The sequence below is a fragment of the Doryrhamphus excisus genome, linkage group LG3 (assembly GCF_037039965.1).
Source record: "Doryrhamphus excisus strain RoL-2023G ecotype Guam linkage group LG3, RoL_Dexc_Guam_v1.1, whole genome shotgun sequence".
NCBI classification, from domain to species: domain Eukaryota; kingdom Metazoa; phylum Chordata; class Actinopteri; order Syngnathiformes; family Syngnathidae; genus Doryrhamphus; species Doryrhamphus excisus.
In genome coordinates, this window is record NC_136359.1 from 25,894,619 (window position 1) to 25,918,280 (window position 23,662).

At 40.7% G+C, this 23,662-nt stretch overlaps 3 protein-coding genes across 10 annotated transcripts; all 3 read right to left on the reverse strand.

Annotated features, from left to right (window-relative positions):
- Positions 1 to 2,300: 2,300 nt before the first annotated feature.
- gcnt4a (glucosaminyl (N-acetyl) transferase 4a) lies at positions 2,301 to 7,364 on the reverse strand. 2 transcript variants are annotated; one of them, XM_058069577.2, is made up of 3 exons: positions 7,157 to 7,364; positions 4,138 to 4,181; positions 2,301 to 3,671 (listed from the first exon to the last, which is right to left on the reverse strand). In XM_058069577.2, the coding sequence occupies exon 3, from the start codon at positions 3,668 to 3,670 to the stop codon at positions 2,402 to 2,404; it is 1,269 nt and encodes a 422-aa protein (XP_057925560.2). In that variant the 5' UTR covers position 3,671; positions 4,138 to 4,181; positions 7,157 to 7,364; the 3' UTR covers positions 2,301 to 2,401. The 2 variants fall into 2 exon arrangements, with proteins under 2 accessions (XP_057925560.2, XP_078645455.1); XM_078789329.1 differs by lacking the exon at positions 7,157 to 7,364 and having other exon boundaries at positions 4,138 to 4,441.
- A 373-nt stretch (positions 7,365 to 7,737) lies between these two features.
- Positions 7,738 to 23,600, reverse strand: LOC131127563 (uncharacterized). Of its 2 annotated transcripts, none has more exons than XM_078789238.1 (11): positions 23,300 to 23,600; positions 17,144 to 17,210; positions 16,208 to 16,449; positions 15,964 to 16,101; positions 15,765 to 15,874; positions 14,118 to 14,214; positions 13,940 to 14,036; positions 13,289 to 13,802; positions 11,889 to 12,029; positions 8,840 to 8,915; positions 7,738 to 8,577 (listed from the first exon to the last, which is right to left on the reverse strand). In XM_078789238.1, exons 2-11 carry the CDS (start codon positions 17,179 to 17,181, stop codon positions 8,456 to 8,458), a joined length of 1,575 nt encoding a protein of 524 aa, XP_078645364.1. In that variant the 5' UTR covers positions 17,182 to 17,210; positions 23,300 to 23,600; the 3' UTR covers positions 7,738 to 8,455. The 2 variants fall into 2 exon arrangements, with proteins under 2 accessions (XP_078645364.1, XP_057925556.2); XM_058069573.2 differs by having other exon boundaries at positions 8,840 to 8,957.
- Positions 17,584 to 23,052, reverse strand: LOC144898215 (uncharacterized). Of its 6 annotated transcripts, XM_078789239.1 has the most exons (10): positions 22,890 to 23,052; positions 22,108 to 22,163; positions 21,639 to 21,914; positions 21,499 to 21,574; positions 21,233 to 21,309; positions 20,553 to 20,696; positions 20,324 to 20,466; positions 20,073 to 20,241; positions 18,530 to 18,719; positions 17,584 to 18,143 (listed from the first exon to the last, which is right to left on the reverse strand). In XM_078789239.1, the coding sequence occupies exons 4-10, from the start codon at positions 21,513 to 21,515 to the stop codon at positions 18,014 to 18,016; spliced, it is 870 nt and encodes a 289-aa protein (XP_078645365.1). In that variant the 5' UTR covers positions 21,516 to 21,574; positions 21,639 to 21,914; positions 22,108 to 22,163; positions 22,890 to 23,052; the 3' UTR covers positions 17,584 to 18,013. The 6 variants fall into 6 exon arrangements, with proteins under 6 accessions (XP_078645365.1, XP_078645366.1, XP_078645367.1 ...); XM_078789240.1 differs by lacking the exon at positions 22,890 to 23,052 and having other exon boundaries at positions 22,108 to 22,270; XM_078789241.1 differs by lacking the exons at positions 21,639 to 21,914; positions 22,108 to 22,163 and having other exon boundaries at positions 22,890 to 22,908.
- Positions 23,601 to 23,662: the final 62 nt, after the last annotated feature.

The window sequence follows — 23,662 nt, forward strand, 5'->3', positions numbered from 1 at the left end:
ATTTGGAGTGGCCAATTAACCTAGCATGTTTTTGGAATGGGGGAGGAAACCGGAGTACCACGTAAATATGCTAAGGAATATATGGGTGAAAAAAGCCTGTTATTCCAATCAACTCTGCTCTTTCCGTCCATTTTTACTGTTTTTCTTTTTCCTTTTTTCCCAACCAAATGTTTAAAAAATACGACTTTGTTTTGTTTTGTTATTATGACTTGGAAAAATCCCATTAAAAATATATCTGGTAAAACAACAAACAGCCTGGAGGCCGCATGTTGGACACCCCTGACCCTGTGCATGGAGTAGGTCAGTTGGCCCAGATACAAGCAGCGGTGAAAGTGGAATAGAGTATTTGTACATCGCCAACCCAGGCCAAAGTTTGGTAGAAATGTGCTGTAGAGTGAACAATAGAGAAGTGAAACCAATGAACTGACGAAGCAAAAAACAGAGATGAAAACATAACGAGGGTGAGAATTTTCCAAACGTAGACCACCAGTAAGAATATGTTCGCCAAGTGGAAAGAGTGGAAAAAAGGCAGCTTGGAGCAGGTCCCAAATACCAGAGCAGAAAGAATGAATGATGGTTATTGTTCATTATATACCTGCAGAAAAGGAGAGGGCTTGTATTCACATTTCACCTTCCTAAGTGGCCTCTTGACTGCAGGGCAGCCATGAAGAAGCAAGCACACACGGCAATATGGCTTCTCAATTCATTCCTCGTGATGTGATTGGAAGCGGACATTTTCAAAGGTCCATTAGAACGTCTGCACGGGATAGAAAATAAACAGGAACATTTTCATCAACGGATCACTGGAGAAAGGTTGCTTTCATGCACGAATGTTCATGTGTCCCGTGCATTCTTTTTTTATCTGTTTTTATATCTTTAAAAGACACAGAAAAGAGAAAGACACACGAGGATTGTGGATCATGGGCAAAATTCCCCCCAAAAGTGAAATTGCCTTTGAACGCTACTATATATTTACGCTAGGTTTGAACGACAACATACTTTTCCAGACTTCAGCAAAGAAACTAATATTGCTAATATTGTTAATGTTAATATTGTTATGTTATTAATCTGTTAACAGTGCACGTCATTGGTATAAAATGAATAAATGGGACTGAAAAGTAAGTGAAAACGACGTGACAATATTTGAACCAAAGTCTAGTTTTCTCTCGTTACCCTCTTAAGGAGCAAACTGCATTAACGTAAAAAAGCGGACTCCAAACTGACCGCCATTTCCATAACATGTGTGAGATATGAACGTGGCGAAGATGGAGATAAGATATGTGGGAAAACACGGACGATACAGACGCAATTCAAGATGCGTGGCGGCGTTTCTCAATGTCTGTTAATAACGGCTAGAAAAGCTAATTCCATATTTTATTTTTAAATACTACAATGAGGTTAAAGCTGTTTTTCCCCATAGGAAATATTAATAATAATCAATGCATCTGTTTCAGACACCCTAAAAATATGCACAAATACATTTTATACAGAAGAATTATAGTCTGACATGCAGTAAATGAAGTCATTATACTGTAAATGAGGAATGAAATGTATAAAAGAGCATTTAATGTTTACCTTCACTGAAGACTGGCGAGGAAGGAGGAGCTGGGAGGGAGGGTGGGGGAAGGGACACAATCTTTGGACTTCCTGGTGACTTCTTTCTTCAAGCTTTCTCACCTTCTTTATCAAACTGCTCGCACTTGCAACTCAATAAACATGTTGCCCTCAATAAAACACGACTCGTATGTTTTTAGTCAGGCTATGTGAGTAATGGTGCGTAGTGTTCAATGCCAACAACACTTTCCCCAAATGAAAAGTTTGAGAACAGAATTATACAGGAACTCATTTGTCAGGAAAAAGCTAAAAGAAACAAACAAAGTTGGGAAATTGAGGTTTGTACATATTTTCATTGTTAGATTTCATTGGTTTTTTTCACGTTTCTGACCTCGACGTAAATGTAGTTCTAATGTTGCATTACGGTGTTAAACAATGCCAAAGTTTCAGATCAGGAGGTTTAGCATTTGGAAGTCCTGAGAAGTTTGGGATGACCATGCACGCTGGGTTTTACAGAGTTTGAGTTCTACTGATGCCATCCGGACTACCTTACAGGTGGGCTCAGGATATGTTCTACTTAAAAATGTTGTTTAAAAATGCATATTTTGTTGACCGATGTTCAACCACGAAGCAGCATGATTTATGAAGTCATATATGATAGAATGAAGCCGGGAAATTATAGAACCGTGTGTTATTCTTCCATCTGACTTATTATTGAATGCGTTTCATTTGTTTTGATTGGGGTGGGGGGGCAACTACATGTAGAACTTTAAAAAAACTTTATTGCAAAGATAAATTAACCATCAGTAGACAATCATTCCTATTTACGTTGGAGATCAAATTAGCGTCATTTCGCCGTGGCGCAGCGTTTTTCCATCAACTTCTCCTCCAAACACTGTATCACGATGGGGTCCACTTTGGGGTCAAATTTGTTAGCAAACCAGTGGCCACGATGGAGGAGCCAGTGGAGTTCTGCAGCTCCATAGATGCAAACACTGCGCATGTGTGTGCCCGTGCAGGGTGGGTACAAAGTTCCTTCCAAATAGTTCCACTTCACAAGTCGCGTCTTACTCTTTAAGTCACTGACATCCGGTTCTGATCTGGAAATGTGTCCTGGCACCCCTGGAAGTCTGACCAGAGTGGCCCAAAAGTGTTCATCGGGGGAGTAAGTGTCCGCTGACCATGCCAGAAAGTCCTTCACCACTTGGTTGCTGCTGATGTAATTCACAAAATTCCAGGACAGCACAAAATACGCACTCCCAGTGAACATCATGATGGCGTGAGGAGGAGCACCTTTGGCCGCCGTGGTTTTCACAGGAATACGGCGGTACTCGTAAGGCACATTCCTGAGCTCGTGCTTAAAGCTGAAGCGCTGCTTCTTGAGTTGACTGGGCCGGCTGGACTCCAGCATGTTCCCGCCTTTCAGCTGCCTCAGCTCCGACACCAGCTCAGCGTTGGACTTGAGAGGAAAGTCCTGGCCACAGAGGTTGATGGCGTACTCCCACTTGACCGCTGACCTTAGCAGGTCAGAGAGGCAATTGAGGTCGGCATGGAGTCGACTGATGTGGGCGTATTCCACAGACTCCAGTTTGGAGGCAACAAACACGTTGGGAAGACACCGAGCAAGGTTCTTCATGGCTGTAATAAATGCTGGAGAGGACTTTTGGTCATAGTGCAGACAGTAGATGTTTTGAGGTGCATAGATGGCATGAAGGATGCGTTCCACCATGGGTGCATTCTTGTGCACCACCAAGGAGTAAGCCAGCGGGAAGCTGTGCTCGACCTCTGATACCGGAATGCCATCGTACGTTCTCCTTTTGAGAAATGTCTGACAGTCGGAAGTCAGACTCACGGTGCTGTCGTCGTCCACGTCAACAAGGACTTTTTGTTTCATTTGAAGAGCTTTGCCGATTTCCACGGGGTCTAGCTCATAGATAGCGCTGCAGTTGACGTCATACCGGTGGCCGTGAAGTCCAGATAGGCTGAAAAAGACTCCGTAAGGGTGCATGTAGACGCTCACTTTGATGTAGACCAGATACACCGCCACCAGGGACACAGAAAACAGGAAACACCTGTGTCTCAGTTTACGTATGTAGCGTCCATATCTTGTGTTCATTCTGGAAAAGGTGAAAAAAAGACCCACGTATAAGCGTGTGACCGAATACAGCAGTATTGCAATAAAAAATACAATAGAGTGGAAAGTAAAAGCTGTCAAATGTGAAGTTCATCCAAAGGTCAGTGGTAAATATACTGCACAAACGCAAAGAAAGAAAGAAAGAAAAAGTCAGACTGATGGATAAAAAAACCTCAGGTTTTATTCAAGGCTGCTGTGTGTGCTCGCACGCCAACACCAGGTAGCATATGCATATTACTCATTGGACTGTCAAAAGTACTGCGTAATGGCGGTGGCTAATTTCATTAATTACGTTAACATTTTTAGCATCAGTAAGGTAGCATGTCACAGTGGCCGAGTGGTTGGCGTGAAGGAGATCAGGAAGATCCGCATTCGATTCTCCGCTTGTGCATCCCTCACTAGAGTCAGGGGTACGCTGGGGCGATGCGAGGAGGAAAGTAATAACTTACCTTGCTATGGAAAGTTGTCGAGGAGGACTTCTTCAACAATGCCGCTGTACAATGACATGGCAACAATTAGTACACTTTATTACCAGCACTTCAACTCAAACCTCAGAGGTTTTCGGTCAACTTTCAAAAGTATTATAGATGTCACGTATCAGTAGTCTCTCTGGTCTTCTTTTCTTCCAATCATTCCATCGTGAAAGATACTTGCATGATACATAAGTGTTCATTTGCTGGTAAATCCCAAGTATTGGTTTATTTGTGACAGCAGACAGTTTGATGTGTGCAGCATTTGAGTGGAAAATAAGTGCAACATTTTTCTACAGGGTGGAAAGATTGAAGAGATATGTAAATAATAGGGCTGTCAATCATTGGAATATTTGATTGCGATTAATCGTATTTTGTCTATAGTTAACTCTGAATGTTTTTATCACTCATAAGTAGGGTTGGGCATCGCTTGAATTTGAACGATTATGGTTCCTAACGATTCTCCATTCCGATTCTTTGGTTGAAATGAGGGCGCTAACCAAAGTTCTTGGATGAAATGTAAGTCTCCATGTTTTGTTTTTTTTTTTTACCTTTTTATGACCTTTTTATGAATGACTTATTAATTGCCATGAATTCCTCCCAGGGCTATTAATAACCAGTATATAAGTATCAAACCATTGAACATGAACATAAATATTTAGAAGACTCTTTATATAGGAGTACACGTTCACAAATGATTGGTATTTTGAAAAAGCATCCTGTTGTTATGTGTAGGAGTGTCCTGTGACAAAGAACAGACAAAGTGTAACAAACCATGTTACTTCCTACCAAACTGTGTGTGCAAGTCAATGGTTTGATTTAGAATATGTGTCAACCTCTCTTCAGTGCAATAGTCATTTATTGACTTCCTGCGTATGGGTGGGGCCGACATAGCAACAGCGCTATCACTGTTGCTATGGAGTCATATAGCCAAATGCCAACTTGAAAGTAACAGCGATACAGAAAAACCAACTTCACCGTGGTGTTTGTTTATTTATTCGTTTTTTCCCCCACTTGAGAGCGACGCACTGACGAGTTATCCTGTGGGGCAGCAAAAAAAAAAGCAGAGGAAGGAAAAGGAGGAGAAAAGAAAGAAAGACAGTGGCGAGTGTATTGTTATGATCTACTTATTGACCGTTGTCACCGACTCCATAGGGGCTAATAAGCTAACAACTAAACTATGACGAATGCTTAACAGGACACAACAATGGTGAAGCTAGCGAGCAAATAGAAATAGTAATAATGATACAAGTACACCTTGTATGACAAGCTTTGCATAATGATGATGTAAACTTGATAGCGCGCAGAGAGGGAACGGGAGCATGGCGCAGCCCACTCAGTGGTAATTTGGTCCAGTGCACCACTGTGGCGGCCAATATGATAATTTGGTAGACTGTACTGTGTTGTTGTGTTGTTGCTGATCAGTGTTGTACAAATGAACGAAGAGGCCAAAAAGTAATAACTAAATAAAGGGGGTATCAATATTACTGCTTACACTGTAATTATGTCACTACTTTCTTACTCTATTGTCATGATTGACAGCATATATCATCCTGTCATGATGTCAGGGTAAACATGAAAACACGGCCGATTTGCGGCTGGAGGAGGAGCCTCCGAACGTGTGGCCTTCTTCAACCAGGTAGGCTACTGGCGGCCTTAAACGAGACACCCCCATAGTTAAGGGTTTGCACCCAGGTGCTCCCACACAGCCACAGCATGATGCAGTGGGAAGACATGGAAGTGAGGAAGAAGGACAAGGACCCCTTGATAAAGGTCAGCTTGTCGGAAAGGGGGACATGAAGACAAGGCCAAGACACCAGACAGCCGCCCAAAGGGTGACAAATGAGGCCGCTACCATGATCCAACTACTGGATGGGATGTAACGGCAGACCAATGTCAGGTTGACGTTCATCATGCCAGGTGATTTTTCCCGTGATGCTGGCCAACTCCAGAATAATCCTCAGATTTACGGTTCCTTTTTGGGCTAATATGGTGTGTCCTGGTGCTATGGAAAACATTTGAATAACATTACACACACGTGTGTGTGTAGATGCCTCGAGCTGTGACAGCACATTGGGAATGTCGTATGTCTACTATTGGAAATGTGACATTTTCTTCAGTGATATCCAGTCACTTAGTAGCCCAAACCTAACTTATTGAAGCATGCATTAGTGTTTTTTCTAGTCATGTAAGGTACTGAAAAAGACAACTTGGCGCTGGAGATGTTAGTACCTTGTTGTGTGGATGATGTAAAATATTATTACGTTATTACGTTACTTATCATGTTGTGAAGTTATGTTGAGGCACATAACATAATGGTTTCATTATTAGTTAATTATTTCTTATTTAATCCTACATCCTCATAGCTGTTACGCCTAATTCAGTCACACCACGTGTTAAACATGCTGACACTTGTGTGATTACATACAAAGTCACAAGAATGTTTGTTCACTTCCTTTTTTCAAATGTCACTGTGTCATTCTTAAAAAGGGAAAGAAAAAAAGTGAAACAATAGCTAGATAGCTTATGTAGTGAGGAAGGAAGGGAAAGAAGGAAGGAAAAAAGTCAGCAAAACATAAGGCAATCAGAAAAAAACAAGCGACACAATAAAGCATCATGCATGAAATAAGAAAATACAAATCATAAGAAAGAATAGAAATAAAAATGATGAAGTCAATAGGAGAAAATAGGATAAGAGTAAAAGGGATGCATAAAGAATACATTTACCACAAACGTATAAATAAATACGCAGGTAAAACAATCTGACAGAAACACTTGTATAGTTCATAAAGAAATTCTGGATGTAGAATTAAAAAAGCGTTTTAGGACTCCAGCTAAAAATCATGTCAGAAAGTTTTTGGGATTGATTTTATGGACCGTTTAAGGAATGTATTGATAACATGGTGTGTCCCGGTGCTACGGAAACATTTGGATAACATACCGCATGTGTGTGTGTGTGTGTGTGTGTGTGTGTGTGTGTGTGTGTATGTAGCGTCACCTTGAAAGATGCCTGGAGCTGTGACGGCACATTCGGAAGCCAGGCAGCACCAAAGTTCCCCATGAATAAAATTTGGACAGAACAGGCTGTGTGACTGCACACAGGATCTTGTTCAGGTGGAGTGACTGGGGGAGGGAATGAGGAAGGAGTCCAGGCGGCATCAGTCCGCCCACTGGCCCTCACTATACTAGCATTACACATCCACCCCCCCCCCCTCTAATGATTAACTACAGCAAAGCTTCTGTTATCTGCAAGGCAAGTACATATCTATTATTTACACACTGGCTTACTCAGCACACAACACTATGCCTGCAAACTTTCAAATAGGCTAAAAATACTCCCTTTGATATATTCTGTCAAAGAGGTATTGCTTATTTATGTTGATGATAGTTTTTCAGTGTTTGCAAAAAATTGATGAGAACATGGAGGACGTGCCTGGCGAGTGGAACTTGGGCCAAGGTACCTGCTTTAATTGTATTGTCTGAGTGTTAACAGTAGAATAAAGTTCAACTAAACTCACTGTTTTGCTTCCGTCGCCTTTTTTTTTATCAAAGTAGGATTCAATATTAGAATGGAATATTTTAGCGCACAGAAAACCTGTAGACTTTAAATAGAATTTTAACATTATTAGAGCCCTATAGACAGGAAATAACACCCCATTGTTCAACTGTAATGCGCAGGCTACGGGATCACTGCAGGGATACAAGGGACGGCCCCCACTTAGCATGCGACTGGGCTAGCGAGCCTCCAATTGATCTATTCTCAATTTAAGAAAGTTTTTCAAACTAAGTACGGAAGAAGGACAAAGTAAGAAGCTTGGTGCGCCACGAAAGAATACACAAGGCGTATAATCCATTTTGCTGCATTTGTCTCTCTATTGAGGGTACGCAACTCCTACGTAGACTGAAGACCACGTGCTACACAAATTTGCTTTGTCATCTATAACACAAGGCCAAGATGTCGACTTTTTGCTCAGATAACGTAGCATATATTGACTGACATTGTATTGGACACCACAGATGTAGAACTTTACATTACTGCATTAGATTGAGTAATATTTGTTTTGGTTGTTCAGCCAATTGCAGAGGAAGCCACCAAAAGAACAGATGAGGTAACTGTACCAAAACTTTATTGAATGACTTGAGTGTCAAATGAGCGTTTACTGGGTATGGTGACCATACATTTAACTGCTAACGCGTGACATGTCAAGTAAAAAGTAAAAAGTACATAACTTCAAGGGACAACATTTCTTCCAACTTTTCACTCAAATCAAACCTGGAGATGCTGAAGAAATTGCCATTAGAATTGCGGGACGTCACTCTGTAACAGTCTCTTCCAGTAGCTGTCGATGATCGAGTTTGGTATCAGCTCTTCATCAGCCACCAAACAAACCGTCCTGATAGCCGGTAGATGATTCTGACCTGACATAAAACAATATGGAACACATTTAATACCTATTTAAGGACACAGACAAAGAGTTTTAATGCAGCCACCAGCCTTGGTGTTGAGAGAACCTCCAGATGGAAGACATGTCATTAATAATGAACGTATTGAAACCCACACTTCCCTTCAAAGTGGGCGGCTTGCCTATTCTTATGTTGCATTGAGATAAAGGAAGGGCCAACGACAGGAAATGAGTGGGGTAGCCAGGGTAAACTATAACAGGAGATAGGGAGAACAGACCTGTGGTCGGGGTTTCCTGAGTACATCCATGACTATAACGTTGGACATGCGCCTCTGATGCGCCTTGGTCAGACACCTTTTGGAAGAAGTAAGACAAAGGTTTGTGTTGGAACATCACCTAGCAAAAGAGAAAAACATGAGAAACACCTATGAACATCACAAGTTGTTCATGCCATTGTCACGACTTTGTACATACGTACTTAGCTTTTAGGGTCATGGTTGTACATACTTAGGTTTTCAGGTCAGACAGCACGCACTCCAAGTATTGCGGCTGGTGACCACTGCATAATCAAACACAATCCAGACAGGCTTGCTCGCTGCAGGATCGCTGTGTGTGACTGGCCAATCACAGAGCTTGAAGAGTCAATAGTGAATACATTTTTAAAATTACAAAAATTAAAACTACAGAACTGTATACAAACCCAATGAGGATTTCCCGTACGGCTGTGGTTAACCACCAGCTATACTCGCTTCATACTCATAATCAGCAAAAATACATGATCCATAACAGATATTCATTTACAATGAATATCCAAATCATTGTTACAAACCAGTGATCTCTCCATTATTCTCTTGTTAAAATCATTTGAATAATCATCATAGTAATTTGTTACTACGATATTTGCCAATTGTTTACTTTGTACAAGCACCTAGTATCATAAAATGTTGTCACTTATATCACAGGGTTAGGGCAAATGTGTGGTTGATGAATCTGTTCCACTCCTGGTGTCTTTTTAATGGTTTTTAATCATAAAAACATCCTCTATTGAGGCTGCACAGCAGACAAGGGGTTAGCATACAGGCCACACAGTTAGGAGACCTAAGTTCGATTCCACCCTTGGCCATCTCTGTGTGGAGTTTGCATTGTTCTCCCCGTGCATGCGTGGGTTTTCTCCAGGTACTCCGGTTTCCTCCCACATTCCAAAAACATGCTAGGTTAATTAGCCACTCCAAATTGTCCATAGGTATGAATGTGAGTGTGAATGGTTGTTTGTCTATATGTGCCCTGGGATTGGCTGGGCGTACACCGCTTCTCGCCCAAAGATAGCTGGGATAGCCTCCAACACGCCCACGACCCTCGTGACGATAAGGAATGAAAATTCTATTGACTGGGGAGTTGTGCCATGCTTTTGCTGCAGAGCTCTTACTCAAAGCTGCACAAAAAATCTTGTGTTGTATTGATACAGTCGGGTGATGTGCAGCGTTTTATGACATTTGATATGCATATAACCTAGTCTGATACAATGGGGTGATGTGCAGCGTTTTATGACATTTGATATGCATATAACCTAGTTTGATGCAATTTAGGGCAAAATGAGGTTAGCAGGCCCCGAGATCTATGACTGCTGCGCTCTTTCATGCAGTCCAAGTCCCCTAAACTTCCTACAAAGAAAGATCTTGTCTTGATGCCGACACCCCCCCCCCCCACACACGCGATGCCAGTGCTCTCTGCGTGAGGTTGATATTTTGGCGCTCAAGGGTCTTGCGTTGCAGAGAACAACTTTTTATAAGGAGTGAGGAAGAGAAAAGCTTGCTTTTAACCGCTATGCATAGCAACTAAAGTCATGGTGTCACGACAGGCTATGCCAACACCATCACATAACAACACAAGCACAGACAAACAAAAGCACTCCCACTGGTTGGACAGAGCAAGGATGCAGATATGCAGTTCAAACTACAAACGGACGAACCATCCACATCGGCAGCACTGCAAAGCACGCTGGGAACAAGGAAGTGCCACCAGTGACGCCACAATATTTTGGTAAATGCTTGCATTCTCTCGAATGGGAGGTCGGCTTTCCTCAAGCAATGGACATTGCATTGTTGGAATTATTCAAGAATTCTTTGCTGATGCTTTCGCAATTCCGACAACTTGTTCCACTGGTTGGATGTTTTTCTTTTTACGGTTGTCTTTGAAAATGTAGCCAATCCATCAGAATGGAGGTGTATAGTTTGCTTTCCAATGATATTACGTTCAGGCAGTTTTCTGCTGCACCAGAATTGGCCAATTCCATGAAATGGGTCAGGACCTTTCCAATGTTTCTAATCAGCTTGATGGCTTACCTTGGCTTGTTTTCCTTTAGAGGAGGCAGTCTTTGTCAATATGTCTTTGCCACTACTGTAGGACGTCAGTCTTAGTTCTTTGATTATCATTCATCTATACTGCATCAAGTGAACCTTCAAAACCTCTGCTGATCCATGTGGATTATTTCAGTCTTTCAAGTGAATCCCAATCTTTCTTCCATCTGTAATACTTTTCTGCTGCAACCACTGAAGATGGGTAGGCGAGTCGCTTGAATCTTGATGGCCTGATCTGGAGGGGGTTGCACTTGTGCTGGCCTTTCTTCCGTTGCTGGTGCCCCCATCGCCTGCGGTGGGTGAAACTGGCATATCTTGTGCTCCATCTTGTTTCCTCAGACGTTTCTGGTCCCCTTTTTGTAGTTCCTTCATCTCATCTTGGGGTACCCACATTTCTCACATGGAAATGGCCTGCCATGCCTCCGCAACCTGTCTCTCAATGTGTCCAGGTTTGGTCTCGCCATCAAGACTCATGTTAGTCGCAGCCTTCTTTGGCCCTCCTGATTGCAGATACAAGATTGCAGTCTTCCATATATGGATCTTTCCAAGAGTGTGTGTGCCTGGATAAACCTTTCAGTTTCTCCGTACTTTGCGCTGATCTCCATGACTTCTTCCAAAGTGCTCTGTGAGTGCTGTGCTTTCCTTTCCATCACTGTCTCAGCCCCGTCTTGTAATCCTCTTTTGCTTTCATAGCTTTACAACGGCCCCCCGGTTAATCTCCCCTTGGAGAACCTTTTCTGTCATCTTGTCTACCTGTCTTTAAATATGGCTAAAGGGGACCTATTATGCTTTTTTCCATGTTTCTGTATTTATAAATCATAAATGAAGGAACCCTTTGGGGAGCTACCTGAAAGGTGTTTAGGGCGTAGAGGTAGCTCATGAGCGACTATTTGGAAACCCCTAACTAACTCTTGTTCATACATGAAGTATTATTACATGATAAAAGCACCGAGGTCGCAATGTGGCTCACCTTGTCCCAGGCATATGTACAACTGACAGGGATGTTGTTAGCTAGGATAGACCGGAGCCAGCACTCTGGAGACAAGTGGGATTTTCCTTTGCTGTCCTTTATTGAGCCGTCCTCCAGCACGCGTGCAAAGTGCCAGTCACCCTGAGGAATGAAACACAAAATGGGATTTTCCATTCATTCATTCAAGGTTACATGTGAGCTGGAGCCTATCCCAGTGGAGGGGCTTATCGCCAGTCAATGACAGTAGGAGAAATAAATATTTGATGACCTGAACATTTTGTAGAGTTACTATAACAAAGACACACAATTGTTACGGTTGGTTTACTTTAAAGTAGAGAACTTTTAATAAAACTTTTTAAAATTAATTTACAGTAAGCCCTCACCACTTCATGCTTCAAATTTAGCGGTGTCACTGTTTCAAAATAAATAAACGGATGGATGGATAGAGTTTCTGTTTCCTATTTAATTCAGGTGCATGGTTCTCTCCTTGCTGCTTCATTATCCGTTATCCTGCTGCTGCACAGCAAAACTATGATTAAAAATACTTTTTTGCACTTGGTCTTGCTCTCTGCATCTCGGGGTCGCAACGCAACGCCGACATGCCTGATTGCGACAATGATGCTGTTTTGTGGTTGAATATGGCCTATTCTTCATTTTTAACATCTAATATTTTTTCCTAAATTAAGTATTTTCAATGAAAATGTATGAATTACATATAATAATATGATATTAGGGGTGCTCCAGACTGTAAATAAATGCATTGTGAAATACAAAAAGAAATGTTACAAAAACTAATATCTCTTGGTCATTTCCATTTGGTAGAAGTAGCTCTCACAAGAAAAAAACCTTGGTGACCCCTTAATATAGCCAGTAGTACATTTAAACATATACCCTGTATGTATTTCAATCGGTATTGGCCAATTTCACTCATGGATTATCAGTATTGCCAGCATAGAATTCTGATGTGAACATCCCGATATGATATAACACATAACAAACAATACGTCCAACATTGAATATATAACATTGAATAAGTCCTCATTGAAACTGACCATTTAAGGTTGATGTAAATGTAGCCAAACTGTTGTGATCCTTTGACCCCGGCTAACTAACCTGTTTTGAAAAGCACTATTGAGGAAAGCTGCTGTGTTTGTTTAAGGCAGTGCCGCAGTGCCCCCTATTGGACATGTACAATACTACAACAGTGAGCTGAGATTGGAGATTAAATTGGAGTTTCAAGTATTCCTTTGTATTTGATTACATGTGTACTTGTGTAGCAAATGTAGCCCTCATTTAAGCAAGATATTGGCAAATGATCTTAATGGGTTTGTGTGATGAGCAAAACTAGAGTAGCACATGCTTTTTGGAGGATTTATGAAGTCAGATGTTTACATCTTCACCTTCAACAAAAGCTGGAGAGCACCTCCACGTGGGATTAGCCCCTTCTGTACAAGCTGAGAGAGATGTCGGCCATGTTTGTCAGTTCTTGTCTGTGACAGTGGAGCGTTATCTTTGACTTGAATCTTGTTGGCTTGCAGAGAGTTTCCCGGTTGGGAAACTCTTCTTTTCGTTGTCAGCTGGGCTCTTGATGGAAAGTGACTTGGTAGCACTGTAAGGATCCTGCCATTAGTCTGGGTCATGGCTTTCTGTCTGCTTGACCTGCGGGGTCGGCTTTTTGAAATGAGTTGATCAGATTTGTCTTGGGAACCCTTTACCGTCTCCGTCATCTCGGATGAGGAGTCCTGGGCCAATAAGCTTGGACTGTTCTGATGACTAGTGGTACATCTGGACATGTGAGGCGGCATTACCAAAACCATTTGCATCTGGAGGATGCGCACAAAGTTCCTTTGCCGCGAAGAAAGGGAGATCAGTTGAATTTTCACTCCATGTCGAAGAATGGATGAAGTCATGCTTCTGTAGCACAAACAACACAAGTAAAGCTGTATATTGTCAGAAAAATAGAAACACCGAGCAGAGGCGAACTGACATGGATGTGTAAAGATTTGATTTGGCTGTTCCCAACATAAAGCAAGACAACTTTGACAACTGACTTGTATTTGTGGGCAAGTTTAGCCTTCTCCAAACGCTGCTTGACGAGGACCTCAGCCAGTGTATTGTGAATGTGCGTGACAGCTGAATAATATTTCACTGGAAAAAAACAACACATCTAAGCTACATATGTTGTCAGTGCTTGGATGAAAGAGTACATTGCAGATGAAATAAATGTACCTCCATCCTGTGGTTGTGTCAGGGACCAAGTGGACATTTCTTTTTGCTTCTTCTCCACAGCTGCCAAAATCTGACTTATGGGCACCGATTGATTCAACTGTTGGAGAAAGTTAGAAAAAATCCCAGAGATGATTTGACTCTTGAATATACTTGTGTGCTTCACTGCTCTCCATTTTGTGGCATTTTGCTGTTTTCAATTTTGTCCAAATAAATAGAGGCAGTATAATCTTATGTTGGCACCAGACTTGATCGCCAGAACAACAGGCCCTTATTGTGGGTTTGATTGCTCTCACGACAGTCACAGTAATCCCTGACACAGGCTAGCTATTATCGGGGCTGTAAACCACGCTACAGCCCAACTCTGAACCCTCTCCGTCATTTCCTGTTCACCCCTCACTCTGCGCCCCAAGCACCAGCACCAACACATTTATAGCAGCACACACGAGCAAGTGTTACATTTTCTCTTATTATATCTACTATATAGAGTAAAAGGAGTTTAAAGGTGACCATAGGGGTGTTACTTCATGCCTAGAGAGCTCTAATAATGTTAAAAAACATATATTTAGATGTCGGAAACAGGTTTTCTGTGCTATAACTACAAAAACATTTTGTTCATGAAGAAGAAATCCTACTTATCATGGTTTGGAACCAATTGACATCTTAATAATAATGGACACTATAAAAACGGTAGTTAACGAGATCGTAGATACAATCAATCATGACATCCTAATAACTAAATTAGAAAGGAACGTAATAAGAGGATTAGTTAGGTAGCAATACGTACAGCTAGGAGAATACACTTCTGCAAGTTCATATATTATGTGCGGAGTTCCCCAGGGCTCAATACTGGGACCAAAATTGTTCAACTTGTACATCAATGATATCTCCAAAGTCAGGAAAGACTGATTATTATTATATTATGATTACTGATTATGGGATGTACTCAATTGTAATCTGATGCATGTTCTAATGAAATAAAACCATTACCGTTACCATTACCATAATATAATTCAAATGTTTTGAAATACAAATTAGAAAATTAGAAGAGTGAAACTTTGTTTATTTTTGCAACATTACTGAAATATTAATAATCAAAATGTGCATCTGTTTGTGTTGCATGTACTTGTGTACGAGTATATTTTGGAGGGGGTGAAAGCTCGACTTGTGTACTTTTCGAGACCATTACCTTCCATGTGAGCGTTTGGTCTATTTGGTCTAAGTTGCCTATTTTGGGTGACTTTCTCTTTATCCTGTTACAGTTGCCAGACACAGCGGACACTGATTGACAGCAGTGTCTCAGTGTAATCACTAGGTCTCCGTTGGTTCATTGTTCACTTCATGGAGCCCATTGTGTGGTTAAAGGAAACATTTAGAAAGTTTTTGTTTGCACATTGTCTGCTTCTCCTTTTTCCTGCCAGTGATGACTTTGCACCTGCTTATCCTGGATTTAAGAATTTTACGTGCATTTTACGCCTATGTCTCTGCATCCTGTTAAACTTTAAAAAGCACTTCCCCAAACAAAACCAACACATTCATTATGCCGACTTTTACCACATGCAAGTTTTGAGGTTGTTAACACATTTTAGTAAAATGGGATCAATTCTTCACTATAGTAGTTAAGAAGAAATATTATTGCTTCTCCATCACCTGGTCATGTCCAGAAAAAACAGCATTATCCTGGCTTTGTACGATGGCATTGACTCCAGTGTTGAACAGCTCCTTGACCACGTTACCCTGGGCAGAGGCCTCATGGAGAGCTGCACAGCATTACAATTGAAGACATTTTATTTCACAGTGGGAAATGAAACACTTGGAAATATCAGACAAAACAAAACGTCCAAACAACCTGAAATATCCTCCACACTAACATTGGTTCCATCTTGGGGGATTTGGTCATAAGCCACATCTCTTGTACATGCTGCGTGAATGAGATCGTCTGCATTTCCATCTCTCTCGTGGATATTACCATGTTGGCAGTGATTTGCTGTGAACATAAAACACATTTTAGAAAATGAAATTCAGCGTTAACATAACAGTTGCACTTTGCATTACAGCTGGTCATACATAAATATATTAGAAGAAGCGCTCACCATTGTCTGCATCATCCACTCCATATTCTGACATATTTCCCAGATCTATCCTTGGATGAGAGTTGAGTTGGTTTATTCCCCCCTTATTTGTCTGCTCATTGCTATCGGTGGCTAAAATGAAAGCACTTTCTTCCATTTTCCCTCTGCTTTGGATGGGATTGAGCTCACTCAACAGGCTGATAGAGTCATCTGATGTTGATTCATCTTCAATGCTGTCATGTTTCTCAAAGTAGCCATCGGTCCTCAAAAAAAAAAGAAAAGTTTCAACTTCATGTTTCAAGGGGACCTATTATGCTCTTTTTTTCAACCCTTTGTATTGACCTGTGGTCTCCTATAGAGCAGCTACACACAATAACCCACACAGAAAACTTTTTAGAAAACTATTCCAGCTGTATTTCCTTGGACTTGTGCTTCCTGCCAAAACGGCCCGCCTCTTTGGAAAAAGCATAATAGGTCCCCTTTAAATATTCATATTTTGGATTATAGTGGAACCTCAGTTAGTGTACGTCCTGGTTTTTCATTTCACATCAAAAATGAACACCCAAATTTTGCCTTGTTTCGTGTCCATTTTTTTCGAGTCCACTGCGTACAGTGTTCTTAATACAAAATATCCTCTTACTGGCCTATGGAATTCTTTTGGGTGAAAAACAAAATCAAATAAAAAAACTATGATTGCATGCAGTACAGATATTCTGTCAAAAATTGCAGAACACATTTTGGCTGTACATTATTTCCACAAAAAACAATGCGGTGGGCCGAATCTGGCTCCTGGGCCTAGAGTTCAAACTCAAGATCCGGGAGCCAGATTCTCCCCATAAACTCCAACTCAGTTATATGATGCTAACAAAGCTTCCACTGTACTTCCTAAATTCCTTGCAGTACACTATTACTGCTTTTTATATGAATTAAAGAGCTGCAGAATATCATCAGACTTACCCAGTGGTTAAAGAACGACTGTTGACCCGATTGAACATGTCCTCAGTTTTTTTCTGTACTTTCACACCTGAAACAAAAACATATTCAACTTTGTTGAATGTTAATTTACATATTGGTGACTACAGTCATATAAACTGCCAATTGGGGTTCGTTTGTAGTTAGGAAGCACTTTGGGCGTTTGCACGCCCATAATAAATGAAAACAGACCGTTTTGGCAGGAACCACAAATCCAAAGAAATACAGCTGGAATAGGTGCAGATTCTGCAAAATCGAAACATTTTCTGTGCAGGTTATTGTGTGTAGCTGCTCTGTAGGAGTCCACAAAAGGGTCATAAAATGAGCATAATCAGTCCCCTTTAAAGTATATGTAAACTGTTTCAGTCACATTCTAATCACATCATAAAACCACAAACCAACAAATGAGTGTTAGCATTTGTTTAATTATGAACATAAATTACTTGTTTTGAAATCAATAAACAACCCCAAATATAGTATTACCATAAATATAGACACATACATAACTTAAAATAAATGATTTAACTGAATTTGCTTGATACGAGAACTGCATTTGAACAGAGTATAAGCTCCAGTATATCACTAACCTCCGTCAATACATGACATCCAAACGGACAATGGTCACTTGAACCTGTAATATCATAACAATGAATTCTGTTACACAACAGAATTACAGGAAAACGACATAAGACCAACTGCGTCTTTGGAAACAACACGTTTCAATCCCTTTCAGTGGGGAAGTCAAAGCAATGGTCCACATTGCTTGGAGATAGGTTGAAGTTCTGTGTGGCTACACTGGCCCTGTCCACTGACTCGTCTGAACTAGTCCCAAAATAGTCAACAGTTTGACTGCTGTCACAGCTCTCTTCTTCGGAATCTCCCTGAAACAGGCTGGTATGGTTTGGTGTCGAAAACAGCTGGCTTCCTGGAGGAGAAAACTCCACCCCCCCTGCAGAACTGGAGGTTGTTCTGGCTTGTGAAGGTCCTACTGAGAGAGAATGAAATGAAATGCATTACCACCAAACTACAACTCCGACAATTAATACAGAGATCCCTCGTTTATCGCCGTCAATTGGTTCCAGACAAGACTATGATGAGTACATTTCCACAAAGTAGGATTCTTTTTATGAATTTCTTTTTATCTTGAATTGAATAGTCGGAGTTAGAGCCCTCTCGACCCCATAGACAACTGTACATTTACTGTATATTACCAAATAGATGTAATAAGAAGAAATAAGACATGCGCGTCTGATTAAAATGTCAATGTCAAGAATTTACATTTCGCACTGTCAGATCTTAAAGAGGTTCTAAGTAGAGCTTCAAAATGAACAAGCAAGAAATGGGATTGAGACAATTTTTTTGTTTTTTTACCAAAATAGGCTGTCGGTCAGCCCTGAAAGACAAGTGGGAAGTAGTGAAGATGGCTTCATGGAGGGCCTCCGCTGTCCATTTTTGCAAATTTCCCTTGCCAGCAATGGCCAACTGTTATCAGTTGGATTTAGATCAGGGGAACGCGCAGATGGTCCAAAAGAGGTTAGTCCTCTGGAAGAGGCCCTTTGTTCTGTTGAAAAAGCCAGTCATTACCACACAAACAAGGGCCTTCAATCTTGTGGGATGCCTCTGCCGTTTGACACCCCTGCACAACCTGGAGCTCCTTTGTTCAATTGAAGGAAAAAGCACCCCAGATCATAAGGCCATGTGGAAAGCATCTCGGGTGGGATCTTGTTGCCATGCTAGTAAGTTCTTTCTACTTGGCATTTGGGTCGAGGATCGTCCCATGTCTTAACAGACAGCCAATCGGATGTTTCAAACGTCTTACTGCCTCCAACCTCAGCAGCAATGGCGTGCTGCAAGAGGCCTTGCTTATGGAGCTCAACAAGCAGACGACATTCTAAGAGAGAGCGTTTTTTTGCCTTTGCCATCAACAGATCATAACGGTGCAAATACCTGACAGAAAATGTTATTGTATCCACATTTTTGTCAAATTTAGTCTTTTAAAGGCTGTGATCTTAAACTTTTGATCAGCCAATTTCACTTGCTTGCCTGGAATGAATTGCAAACTCATTTTTTTGTCTCAATTCCTTTTCTTCCTCTTGTATTTTGAAAGTCTGTTCCAACCTCCTCCAACAGTGCAAAATGTAAACTCTTGCAATTTGTCAACTGATCGTAAAATCAAGAGTTCATAAGTTATAAATAAGACTCATGGACATGTGTGTTGCTGTGTGTTTGGGTGCTGGGGAGCAAATGCGTATTAGAGTTCATTATTATTATTATTTATTGTAGTTTTAGTTTTCAAGCTGTACGTCAACATGTATTTCCAGGCCCACATCTATGTGTCGTTCGGTGTTGGTGTTCTTTGCTGCAACAAGAAAGAGGAAAGTTTCTGTCTCCAAGAAAAAAAACATGCTCTAAGCCTCCTTCTGGCAATTATACTGCCATTGACAACGACTGAGGCGTAGTACACTGAATACAACTGTAATGATGACCTACTCTGTCACAGCAAGAATGTTGCACGTTTGCTGTAAAATGATGGATGCAGACAATACTCAATTTCTGTAGCATCACTGTCAAATTTGAAAATGCTGTGGCCCGATTGTGATTTCCTGTCTGTACTTCAAGTACTCCAAATCTCAGTCCGAGATGAAAAAAAAAAATCCATGGTTTGGACGTCAGAGACCTCATTGGCAATGGCGACAATGCAAACCAACAAAGTGTATAAATGTCTACCAAAACCATAGCTCATAGTATATACAAATGATGCAGTAACACATATCAAGTATGCATATTCTCCATCCACGGTTACTTGGAATACCTGTTAATATGGTGATAGCTGTTATGCATTCATGTTTGACTTTAGGGAAGTTGAAGATATTCTCAGTCTGAACTATTGGCATAAAATTAGTTTGCATCGTACCTCCTAATTCTTCTGCCATGTTTGTTGATCCAGCAGGCAGATTGTCTTCCGTTTTGGTTTTCACCACTTGGACATGACGAGAATGTCCTTCAGTCATGCCAAATGCAGTTTCTTCCTCTTTGTGTTGAAGAGGTGGATGTGATCCATGTTTCATTAGTAGCTCCACTATCTGTAGTCAAATACAACCGTACATGTTATAGTGAACGTTCAAAAGAAATGTGTCGTTAAGAATCGTTAATGCAGCTACCAACTTTTTCATTGCCAAATGTGATGGCATCATCAAGTGGTGTAACTTTTTTTTGTGTCGGGATATTGACCAGAGCTCCAGCATTAAGTAGACACAAACAAGCCTCATACTGATCACGAAGAGCTGCTTCATGTAAGGCTGTCCGTCCTGCGAGCAAAGAGATGAGCCTAGAATATTTTTTGTGGATAAAATGCGCAGGTTTAAAGTAAGCAGAAAATCAAGCGCCGCCTTACCTGTATTGTCAGACATGTTGACATTTGGTCCCAACTCAAGGATGTCTTTCAGTAGCTGAATGTCTGCGTTCAGTACAGCCTCGTGGAGCAAAGTCTCACCAAAGCGATTCCTACGTTTAACATCTTTCAGCTTAAGAGTCGGGCCTGTGTGTATGTCAGATCGGTGAACGCCACAGCAGACAGAAAAATAGGATAAAATCATCCACTGGCTTGTGAATGGTCTTCCCACACACAACTATACATTTTTTATTCCACAAATATGATGTTATTTTCAGTCAAAAACTGGGGGATTAATTAATTATGTTATTTCTGAAGTCACCATCCACCAGTACAAGCCTGGACTTTGCTTTTCAAAGCGGTTGTATACTGAACAAATATGGACATTAGCACTATAAGGTCCTCAAATCTTACCTTTATGCATTCCCACTTTGGTATCGGCATTTGGAAACAAATGTGAGGTGAAAAATTCAGTATAGTAGTAGCATGAAACAAAGTTAGAAGGTGTGTTCAAATATTGTTGAGCAAAGTGCTCGCATTAAACATGCAAAAACTGTGGGATTTCGAATTGCATATTCTTTTGTGGAATAAAATATTGGCCCATATTTCCAAAATGGACATCTCTTTACATCAAATTCTGTGAGACACTGAAATGTTATAGACAAAGAAACACTGTACTGTACCTGTTGGGAATCTCTGAGTGGTAGGTGTAATTTTTTTACTAGGCGTAGCACTTGGCTTTACATTCATTTTTATTCTCCTGTGAATAATTGATTGATACAATTAACAAAAACATCAAAATACCATTATTTCTTTATTTTTGTACATATAATAATGTTATATGTTAATGTTAATAATGAGATGCTATGAGTCCTATTGATTGTATCCCATTTCAACATCCTTGAAATTCACAAAGGACATTGAGAGTTAACGATTGACAAGCATGTACCTTGCCTTTGCCTTCATGCTGGCATTTGAATGATTTCTAGTGACGTGTGTGTGATGCTGAGCTCCTGAGAACCTTTCTGGAAATAAAATTGTGGAATAAATGTGTCAAAATAAACCAAATATCGAATAACTCAAACTTACATGAATGCATGAACTGAAAAACTCCCAACAGCTCCATATATGCAGCTGACTTCGGGCGAGAGGCAGGGTAGTCCCTGAACTGGTCGTACCTTTTGGGTAAATGCCCAAGCACAGAGTCAATATTACCCAAGGTCTTAGAATTTTTAACCATCCATGAAGAAGATGCCCATCAAGAGGTTGTACTTATTAATGATACAAACTATGCAGGGTTTTTGTTGTCTCCACAATTTCTTGAGGAAAGAATGACTTTACATTTTGTCATGAACCAGGGTACCGCTGTTTGGGGTAGATAGTAAGACATTTGGTTTAGAAGATGGCCTCAACCCTGTAACAGGCCCCAAAAACCTGTTTAGGACCTTTAAAAATCTTGAGAGCGCTATAAACATGAAATAGCACTGCTATATTTGGGCAAAATAATGTACAATTTGCTTAAAGGGGAAATTTTAGGCTCATTTTTCGTCCAGCTAACCAGCACAGAAAGCTTTGTAGATCTTCCAGAATCTGCACCTAGTCCAGCTGCATTTCCTGCAGAAAAGAAAAGACTTTTAATTTCTTCCACCCAAGGCCCACCTCCAGACACAACCACCCCGCTGTGGTTGGTTGGTCACACGCCCAAGGAGAACTTCTGGATAGCTTCTAGTTTATAAACATATAGGAGCGTATAGGAGCTGATAATAAAATGTCTGCTTTTAACATACAGCCATATATATTGGATGCCGAATCCGATCTGGAAAAAAATAAAATAAAATCCCAAGAAAAGTGGTGATGTCTCTGAAAATTCGAACTGAAATGTGGCCGAGGAGACTGTATTAATAAACCCCACTGCTCGCTTGTTCTAATACCAATAATGACATATTATTGTATTTACCTTGCTGCAAGCTATGAGGCAGGAGATTGTGCCAAAGTTGACTATGGAAACTAGTGCTTCCATAGCCACACTTGGCGCTGCCATCATGACTTCCATCACACATGTTTGCTGTACTACTCTACTGTACATTTTATGCTTCACCATCATGGATTTATAAATTCTTGCCGACTCAGTGTGAATAAGATGCAATTTCTCAAAAAAAAAGATCTAATTTGGAGAAATATGTGTCCAGACTTTATCCATATGTCGAAGGGCCACTGCAATACATTTTGTACAATACATATGCTAAAACCATTGACATGTCCAATGTTTTGCTGTACATTAGAAGACAAAGTAAATAGTCATTAGTGTAACATCTAATAATGGACATTATTAATACTGACCTTATTGCATTTTCTCATTGACAAAGAAGCTGTACTGTAAGGGTGAAAAAGTTAAGTCAAGTTTAAATCAAGTAGTACACTGTACAATTGTATTATTTGTCAAATGTAAAGTTTTTGAATTAGTAATACCTATACAGTATATACAGTAAATATGGACTTTTTGAGTCCATATTAGCATGATGTACACTTTCACCACACTGAAGTAACCCAATTAAAGGGATACTTTAATTGTACAACTCCTCTGCGCCCCCATGGAATGTTTCTATACATAAACTTGGACAAGCTAGCTTGCTAACTTCGTTAACTTTGGATATGGTCACTCAAAGACTTCCATCGGTTAATTCGGCTAATAGGTAACCTAGTGAAAAGGACAATAAAACCGCCATGGCGAGAATCTGCGCTATAATTACCTTAACAAAGTGCCGAAGAGTCAAAAATGGCAAAGTTACGATGAGGAAGTTCGGACAAAACGGCGGGGCGAAATAACTGTCGCGTGCATGCGCGCGCACACACAAACGTAGAGCTGCGTCGTTTCCAAATACTGTATTGCAAACAAATGCGTAGACAGCGGCAACAGTGTATATATATATGTTCATATATCATGTTGGCAATTGACATACTGAAACGTGCAATCTCTGTTCACAATTCTCAATCTCAATGTATATTATTTATCTCTCTGTGACTGCGACAGCTAAGTCTATCCGTGAGGTGGTGTGACTTGGCGTCTACATGCTGGCCACGCCCCCACCACCATCACCTAGGAAACCGGGCAC

Bases quoted from the DNA above. Each gene is read 5' to 3' on its own strand.
- gcnt4a (XM_058069577.2), bottom strand. From the start codon at position 3,670: ATGAACACAAGATATGGACGCTACATACGTAAACTGAGACACAGGTGT.
- LOC131127563 (XM_058069573.2), bottom strand. From the start codon at position 17,181: ATGTTCAATCGGGTCAACAGTCGTTCTTTAACCACTGG. The intron at 16,450-17,143 runs GTAAGTCTGATG...TTTTTTTTTGAG, and splicing joins AGTCGTTCTTTAACCACTGG to GACCGATGGCTACTTTGAGA. The intron at 14,037-14,117 runs GTACATTTATTT...GTTTTTTTCCAG, and splicing joins GACACAACCACAGGATGGAG to TGAAATATTATTCAGCTGTC.
- LOC144898215 (XM_078789239.1), bottom strand. The intron at 20,467-20,552 runs GTAAGGCGGCGC...CTTTGCTCGCAG, and splicing joins CAACATGTCTGACAATACAG to GACGGACAGCCTTACATGAA. The intron at 18,720-20,072 runs GTACGATGCAAA...CTTTTTCAACAG, and splicing joins CATGGCAGAAGAATTAGGAG to AACAAAGGGCCTCTTCCAGA.